Below are 9037 nucleotides of genomic sequence, written 5' to 3' on the forward strand. Positions count from 1 at the left end.
TTCGCCGGTGGCGGCCGACTTGTTTGTTGAGCTGGAGACGGGGCCTCGCTGTGTCTCCCAGGCTGGTCGAACCCCTGGCCTCGAGCGATCCTCTCGAACCCCCAGAATGCCGGGCTTGCGGACGCGAGCCGCCGCTCCGGCCCTGATGCTTGACTCGAAATTCCCTTCCCGGGTACCGCGCCCGTGTTCGGAGCGGTCGTGCACGTGCAAGGTTGGATCCTGTCTTTATTTAGATTCTATTCATCATGAACTTCTGCGTTAATTAATTAATTTTTTTGCGTTAGAGTCTCACTCTGTCTCACTCTGTCGCCCAGGCTGGAGTGCTCACGGTCACCGCAGCCTCGACCTGCTGGGCTCAGGCCGTCCTTCCGCCTCAGCCTTCCAAGTAGCCGGAACTACCGGCGCGCGCTACCACGCCCGGCTGGTTTTTGATTCATTGTAGAGATGAGGTCTCACCAAGTTGCCAGGCTGGTCTCAAACTTGCAGACTCAGACAATGCACTCCCCTCAGCGTCCCCAAAGTGCTGGGATTACAGGCTGAGCCACCGAGCCCAGCCTAATTTTAAAAATAATATTGCATTAAGATCTTGCAGTTTTTTGGCACCCGGTAAGTCACCTGAAATGCCTCACTGGCCTCACCCTAGTCCCCCTCTGCACAGCATGAAGGCCATCTCAGCCTCACCCTCCTAGGCAGCAGTGCCCAAGAGGGCAGATGGAAACAAGTCCTAACTCGTCCTCAGCTGCTCGGCCGCCACCTCCTCCGTGAAGCCACAGAAAGCACCACTGAGTCACCCAGGGCAGGAATCCTGAGGTACAGAGCGGAAGTGGGCTTGGCCAGCCCGACTCACTTGATGTGCCACCTGGAGGTGGCGGGAGGGGGGAATAGGTGGTGCATCTGCCAGTCTGAAGCCCAGGGCAGCCCTGTTCCTTGGCCAGAGTCATCCCTCCTCCCCTAGGCTCCTGATTCTCTCGTCAGTCCCGGCTTTCACTCACTCTGGCTCAGGGGTCTTGACCAGGCAGTGGAGGCCACCCCAGCATGGTCTCTCCATAAAGCCTCCTTCCCAACCCCACAGCAGCACTCAGCAAGGGAAGCCAGTGGCTGCAGCTGAGCTGACGGTCGCACCTTCCTCCCTTTTTCCTCCTTCCAGCCCTCTGAGCACCTCTCAGTTCTTCCCTGAGGCTCTTCTGAGAACAGAGGAGGGTGAGGGACAAAATGACAGACTCGGGTCTGTAAGAGCAAAGACATCAATTTAATGGAAAAATCGTGACAGAAAGGCAGAGGTGACCTGTGTGACCCGGCCCCCCATTCTTCCTATGAAAGACAAATTTCAGCTTGAAAATCCAGTTCAGTCAGATCCTGGGACTCCTCCAGCCACCCAACTCCCTCGCTCATGTTCCCTCTTCGTCTCTTTGGCACTGTCTGGGGCTTTCGCTTCCTCGGTGTCCCCCGGCTTCCCAGTCTCCTCCCTGCCGGCCTCTGGTAGTGCCCTCGCTGGTCCTGACTCCTCCCTGCTCACCTCCCCCAAAGGCTGGCTGTCCATCTCTCCGGACTCCCTGCTGCCCACTTCGGGGGGCTGCCCACCCGCTTCTGACCTCGTGGCGAGTTGTCCGGACGGGCCCCAGGCAGCCACTCCTGAGCCTCCTCTGGCCTCTGCCGCCTTCGCCCCCTTGAGCTCCTCCTCATCATCCATCTCCTCGCTCTCCAGGTGCTCTGGTTTCCATTGCTGCATCAACTCCTCGGCCTCAGGCTGGTGTCTCTCTCTCCTGGCTTCCTTCTCCTTGACCTCCACGGATCTATCTTCATCCAGGGAAGCGGCCTCTTCTGGAAAACGAGAGGGAGGCAGGAAGGTGAGCCTGTGTTCATTGGTGGAGGCCAGTGCTTGGAAAGGCAGACGTGAGAAGGGCCCCAGGAAGGGCCGTTCTTGCAAACGCTTCACCCTGGTGGTGACTGAGGAGAGGCGGGCCCGGCCCTGTTCCAGGCATCACGGAAGGGCATCATGACACGCAGAGTCACAGATCTGAGTTGCAGTCGAGGGACTCACACGGGGGTCACCCAGCAGGTGGATAAATGGCAGAACTGCATTTGAGGCTGGGACGGTCTCACACAGAGCGCGTTCTTCTCACCCCTTCCCTGCCGCCTCTCTCTGTCCCTGGTGCACACACATTGTGTTGGGAGGTTTCTCATAAAAATACGAGCGGGCTGGTTGCCTATAATCCCAGCATTTTGGGAGACCGAGGTGAGAGGACTGTCTGAGCCCACAGGCTCAAGACCAGCCTGGGCAACTTGGCAAGACCTCATCTCTACAAAAAATTAGCCAGGCATGGTGGCATGTGCCTGTAGTTCCAGCTTGGAAGGCTGGGGCGGAAGGATCGCCTGAGCATAGCAGCTCGAGGCTGCGGTGGCCATGAACGTGCCGGAGTGAGACAGAGTGGATGACAGAGTTAGATTCCGACTCAAAAATATATGTATACGAACAGCCTACGAGGACACCACTGTGCTCTGGCCTAGCAGTAAGACCCTGACTTGAAAGAAAGAGAAATGCATCAGGTTGCTAGCAGGAAGTTCAGCTGGAGAGCTGCCTTCCAGCCAAAGAGTCCTTGCTCCATGTTTTAAGAGCTACAGAGAAAAGCGCCGCTGCCTCGGGTCCCCTCTCCCTGGAAGCCGCTGGTCCCAGCACCTGCAGAGGCTTGGCAGGCTCAGGGGTCACAGCCCTTCGGAGGTGAAAACGCGTGCAATGCTGCCACCTGCTGCTCGGACAGAGAAGTGCCAGGCGGCTGCCGGCGAGGACCCATAGGGACAAGGGGCTGGGGCACAGGGCTGGAAGCCAGGCGCCGCCTCTCCCCTGCTGTCCACTGCTCCTGCCACGTTGGGGAGCAGCTCCGGGGAGAGTGGGCTACAGTGCAGCCACCACGCAGTGGGTGCGGGACAATCAAAGGACCCCGGGCCATGCCTGGACCAAGGGAAGTTCTGCGTGGAGCCCAGAGGGCGGTGGCCAAGGCTCACGGCAACCAGGCTGGCGCGGGCTGCACAGGGGCAGACAGACTGTCCTCGTCACCAGAACAGTGTGGCACCGCGGTAGAAGCACGGGCTCTAGAGCCAGACTACCTGAGACCACAGCTGCTGTGGGCCTCTACCCTGCCTCTGTCCCACCGCAGTCAAGCTACGGTACTCCCTCCATAGCATTCCTGGAGGCGCTGGACAGTCCGCCCCACAGAAGCACAATGGAGCCCAGCGGCTGCTTCTGCCACCCGCTCCCCTCGCTGTCCTGCTGACTGTCCGCCCTGTGGGCAAGGAGTGCCCGAGGCAGGGGTCAGAGGCCTCTCTCCTCCCTGGAGGCCTTGTGAGGACAAATGTGATGAGGCAGATGGCCAGAGGGTGGTCAGCTGGGCACAGCCATCAGGCACTGCACTGTGTGCCTTCGTGCCCTCCACCCTGGTGCCTGCCCTTACCCACTGACCCACCAGCAAAGCGAGCTCGAGTCTCTCCCTGGCTGTGTGACAGGCAGATCGCTGGTTCCACCCAGCCTCTCCTTTCTTCCAACAGCACCTCCCTCCTAGGGTGGTGAGGACCCAACAGGACATTCCTGTCTGGCACCTAACCCAGTGTCTGGCACGTGGCAGGCAGGGAGAGCCACATACGTGTCCCACTGGCAGCCTGCCTCTGTTAGTCCCTACTGGAAATGCCTTTCCTCTTCTGCCTCTCCTGAAAACTTCTGGGCTCTTTGGAAGCTGGATGTGGATGGTTCTTCCCTGTGGGAGCCCCCCACCTCTCAGGGGAGCCTGTGCCGGCTGTGTGTGCCTCAAGGTGGCGCCCTCCCCCCTGTCCTGCGCACAAGAGCACAGCAGCCGATGGATCCTCCGGTCAGCCTGGCCCGCGGGGCCGTGGGCTCCCCAAGGCGGGAGAGTCGAACCACTTCCTCCGCAGACCAGTACTCAACCTGATGAACTGATGGAAGAAATCACTGAGGGTGCTCAGGACAGATGGCCCGCCCAAGGTGAGCCATCCGCTCCCTCTCCCGCCCCACTGATGTCTGAATGTACGTTGGGCACTTCTGGCCTCAATGGGTACACTGCCAGAACTTGCGGGGCCCTGGAGGAAGGGGCAGGGGCAAAGCGGCCTGGTCCCCAGGACTCACCCTGTTCCTTCTTCTCGCTGAGCTCCATGTAGCGGGTTTTCTTCAGCTCCTCAATGATGCCCTTGTTGGCGTCGTCCAAGGCCTGTGAGTGGCAGAGGGCCGGTGACCTTGGTGCCTGTGGCACCTGCGCCTTTTCCTCCCCCCAGCCCCTGCCCAAGAAGGCTGTGGCGGAACCCTGCTGCCCACAACTCCCTCTGGCCGCCGGCAGCCCGCCCTCAGGCTCATCTATACTGGTGACCTGGGACCGCGCTAAGTGCTATGAGATATGCAACAGCAAGCGGGTCAGCACCCACGTCTCTTGGGCTCAGGCCTGCGTTTAGGACTCGTGTCTGCCTGTGAATTTCAACCTTGTACCTAGAGCTGCCTTTGGCCTCAGAGCAGAAGGCCAAGCCATGCCCCTTGGCACTAGGCAAGGCAGCCAGCCACAGCAGGGCCCAGAATCACACCGCTGGAGGCCGGGACTGCTGCCTCAGGAGGATTTTCCGGAGTCAGCATTTTCCCTGGCTCGAGTTCACATGCCCTGGGGCCTGGTGCAAAGCCTGAGGTCCGCTCCATCGCCCTCCTCATGCATCTGTGGTCAGCCCAGGCAGGGTGCAGGCAGGGTACCGGCAGCATGCAGACATGTCCACAGGCATCTCCAGAGCCTGGACGTGCTCTCCTGAACTGGCGACCTCCTCCCCACAAGCCTTCCTGCCTGGAGATGCCCGCCCAGGAGGGCGAGGGGTCAGGGACCTATGAGTTGTCGCTGAGGGCCAAAAGGCACCTTCTCTCTGCCTCTCAACCCTACAAACCGCTGCCCAGCCTTCAGGGTGACCTCCAGCCCCAGCTGCTGGACCCCCCTCTGAATTCCTCTAGTCCCTTCTGGCGCTGGTCATGAGCCAGGGTTTGTCTTTGGTTTTCATCTTCTTGCTGCCCCCAAGCTTCATGAAGTCCAGGACCACGGCCGTACCTTTGGGCTTGGCAGCCAGAGCTCACTCACGTGTAGTGAATATTTACTGAACAGAATCCATGCTACCTACTTGCAGGGCGAACAGGTGGAAAAGGATGAGGCAGGAGAGATCACATGCTTGAGCCGTGGAAGGAGAGGTGGCAGAAGAGACCATGTGCATGAGCCGTGCATGGGAGAGACCACATATGTGAACTGTGGAAAGGGATGAGGTGGGAGAGACCACGTGCATAAGCCATGGAAGGGGAAGATGCGGGAGAGACCAAGCGCATGAGCCATGCATGGGAGAGACCACATATGTGAACCGTGGAAGAGGACGAAAGGAGGGAGACCACCCGCATGCGCCATGGAAGAGGATGATGTGGGAGAGAGCGCATGCATGAGCGTGGACGGGAAGATGCAGGAGAGACCTCGTGCATAAGCTGTGCATAGAAGAGACCACATATGTGAACCGTGGAAGAGGATGAAGCGAGAAAGACCACATGTGTGAGGAATGGAAGGGGACAAGGTAGGAGAAACCACCCGCATGAGCCATGAAGGATGAGGCGGAAGAGACCACATGTGTGGGCTGTGGAGGACGAGGCACGCAGGCTCGACCGAGGTTGTGCTTCTACCTGCAGTGGCTCCGAGAGGGGGTGGGGTGGGATGGGGGCCCACATCTCCTCCAAGTATCCCCGGCATCAGCTCTGGTCTCTGCCTCCTGATGCAGTGTAGGCCAGCACTGTCCATCTGAGATTTCTGTGACTGTGAGGACATTCTCAACCTGTGCCATTTAGTCCCCATAGTGCATGTGGCTACTGACTACCTGAAATGCGGCTAGTGTGACTGAGAAACTGAATTTTACATCCTATTGACTTTTAATTAACGTTAAGTAGCCACGTGTGGCTAGCAGCTGCCTCACTGAGCAATACAGGCCTGCACCATGCGGACTTGACAGGGACGCACAGGGGCTGTGAAGGCCAGGTGCGGGGGCAGCTCACCCAGACGGAGGGGTCAGAGAAAGCCTGGAAGGGGGACTTGCGTGCTGAAGCCTAAGAGTTGAGCGGGAGTCAGCAGGTGAAGGCGGCCAAAGGAGGGCTTGGAGCATCCCAGGCAGAGATGACGGCACATGCCAAGGGGCACCCGAAAGCCTGGTCAGGAGCCCAGGGCTAGAGCTGGAGTGCAAGGTTGAGGTGGGGACCAGCCAGCCGGAGGCCTGGGGAGGCCCAGGGGAGAGGTTCCCAAAGGCATCCCAGCCCTTGCAGGAAAAAGCCAGGAACAGACACCCAGGAACCCGCAGAGCGTTCAGCAAGAGGATGTGGAACCACACTGGATTGTTGATCTAGAAGAGGGAGTGCTTTTCAAACTGCAAGTCTTCACATCACTTTAGAGGGTCTCAACCAGCATTCAGTAAAAGAAAATAGAGGCTGGGTACAGTGGCTCACACCTGTAATCCCAGCACTTTGGGATGCCAAGGTGGGAGAATTCTTTGAGCCCAAGAGTTCAAGACCAGCCTGGGCAACATAGTGAGACCCCTCTCATTTTCAAAAGAAGAAAAGAAAACAGAACACAACAGGAGGCATCAGCATGCATGACACACAGGAGAGGTAAGTGACTGGCAAAGCCTTGGTTTCTATTCGTTCATTTCAGGTAAGCCGTGTGTCCTGGGTTGCTACTGAGCTGCCGGCTGACACCGCACAGCCGTGCCTGACTGGGGCACCCTCCCTGGTGGGTAATAAGTGACCAGCTAGGATGAGGGGCCCACTGGGAAGCTCACACTGATGATGGCCTGCTGCGCCTCGGTGTTGTGGACCAGCTTTGCCCGCTCCAGGGCCTTCTCAAAGTTGTTCACGGCTGCCTCGAAGTCTCTGAGTTTCACTGGGGAGAAAGGGAGAGGGCACAGCACAGATGGACTGTGATGGTGTCGCAGGCCGATGCCCAGTCTGCCCCGAGAAGCTCGTGTGTGCTGGAGGCAGCCTGGACCTGCGGCATCGCCAGGCACTCAGCAGCCTCTGTCCTGGACTGTGGACCTTGGGTTTCAGGCCCTTCGTGGGGTCAGTGAGGGAGGGTCCTGTGGTGTGGGCCTGTGCCCACATCGAGTGTCTCCAGGGCAGAGGAGAGAACCCCATCTTTAGATTGTTCCGAAGAGGAAGTTCTTTTGTTGTTGTTATGAATCCAGGTCTTGCTCTTTCACCCAGACTGGAGTGCAGTGGCACAATCACAGCTCACCATGGCCTCAACCTCGTGGGCTCAGGTGATCCTTCTGCCTCAACCTGTTGAGTAGTTGGGACTACAGGCGCGCATCACCACACCTGACTAATTTTTTGTGTTTTGTGTGGTGATGGGGTCTCGCTATGTTTCACAGGCTGGTCTTAAACTCCTGGCCTTAAGCAGTCCTCCCACCTTGGCCTCCCAAAGTGCTGGGAACACAGGCATGAACCACTGCTCCTGGCCCCATTTCTCTTTTGACTCTATTATGAAAGAAGTTAAATATACGCAACACTATAAGGAAGAGTACTGCGACCCTCTCTTACCCACCACTCATCTCTCAGCTTCAGCAGTCATCCATCGGGTGCTGATCTTGTTTTATCTGTTCCTCCACATTCCCTGCTCCCTGCTGGGGTTTTTTTGTTGTTTGTTTCACAACTGTTTTGAGATGTCATTTGCATATTATACTGCTCTCCACTCTGGGTAACACAGTGAGACTCTGACTCAAAAAAATAAAATAAAATCCACCTGTTTATAAGGGTACAGTTTCATGATTTTTAGGAAAAAAAAATTTTTTTTTGAGTTGGTGTCTCACTCCGTCACCTGGGCTAGAGGGCACGGGCATGCTCACGGCCACCGCAGCCTTGACCTGCTGGGTTCAGGTGATACTTCTGAGTAGCCGGAACTACAGGCACGCGCTACCACGCCCGGCTGATTTTTTTATTTATTGTAGATACGAGGTCTCGCCAAGTTGCCTAGGGTGGTCTCGAACCCGCAGGCTCAGGCAATCCACTCACCTCAGCCTCCCAAAGTGCTGGGATGACAGGCTGAACCACCGAGCCCGGCTGATTTTTAGAAAATTTATAGTGTGTAATGGCCACACAATCCAGTTTTAGAACATTCCCATCACCCTCAAAGGCCCCCTTGTGGGACTTGGGTGGTCTGCTGAACCACCCAGTGCCTCAGTTTCCACATCTCTAGAACAAGGACGATAACGCCTACCTCACAATGACTCAATACAAGAATGCTGGTGTCAAAGTAGCAAAGCAGGAAGTGGCTCAGCATTGGGCGCTGTTTGGAGGACTCAGGACACTGTGCTGGCCTCAGGGTTCCTGCAGCTGGTCTCCGCAGGGCAGGGGCAGCTCGGGTGCCCAGTTTCCACCCACACTCTGCTTACGGTAGGGCCTGACCACGTGCTGGTCACAACGAGGGGGCTGATGCTCACTCCAGAACCAGCCTGGGTGGTAGGATGCTGGGCTGCTAAGCTCCGTCACAGGACTCCCGCCTGGATGGCCGCTGGGCCAGAGGGTAGGCAGGGCATTTCCCACCAAGCCTGTACCTTGTGCCTGCGCCACCAGCACGCTGGCGTTCAGCTGCCACTCGACATCCCCTTCCTCCTCAGCACAATGCTGGGACTTCTGGCCGTAACTCTGGGCCTGCGAGGCCTGGTTCAGCTCCAAGTAGCAGCGGCCAATCTCATGGAACAGCCAGGTCTTCTCCAGGGTGGTTTTTGCCAGAGGGATCTTCTCTTCCCACCTGGGGACACGAGGAACTAAGGTTAGTTCTTCCCTTCAGACCCTGGATGGGCCACAGGAGCACCAGCGCCCACTGGAGGGCAGAATAGAGCTGGCTCTCCAGCTGCTGGCTAGGTCAGACACACCCGGGCTCAGTGGCTCAGCCTGTAATCCCGCGCCTTTGGGAGGCTGAGCTGAGTGGATTGCCTGAGCCCGCGGGTTCAAGACCCGCCTGGGCATCGAGACCTCATCTCT

At 57.9% G+C, this 9037-nt stretch overlaps 1 protein-coding gene across 1 annotated transcript in view; it reads right to left on the reverse strand.

Annotated features, from left to right (window-relative positions):
• Window positions 1-4185: 4185 nt before the first annotated feature.
• Window positions 4186-9037, reverse strand: part of TTC25 (tetratricopeptide repeat domain 25) — a 20684-nt gene continuing 15832 nt past the window's right edge. Inside the window, exons 9-10 of the mRNA XM_021719542.1 lie at window positions 8608-8804; window positions 4186-4217 (exon numbers count right to left, since the gene is read on the reverse strand). Coding sequence (XP_021575217.1) covers window positions 4186-4217; window positions 8608-8804 — 229 coding nt within the window. The remainder of the gene's footprint in view (window positions 4218-8607; window positions 8805-9037) is intronic.

This window comes from Carlito syrichta, unplaced genomic scaffold (assembly GCF_000164805.1).
Source record: "Carlito syrichta isolate Samal-C Ts95f unplaced genomic scaffold, Tarsius_syrichta-2.0.1 Scaffold314793, whole genome shotgun sequence".
Taxonomy (NCBI): Eukaryota; Metazoa; Chordata; class Mammalia; order Primates; family Tarsiidae; genus Carlito; species Carlito syrichta.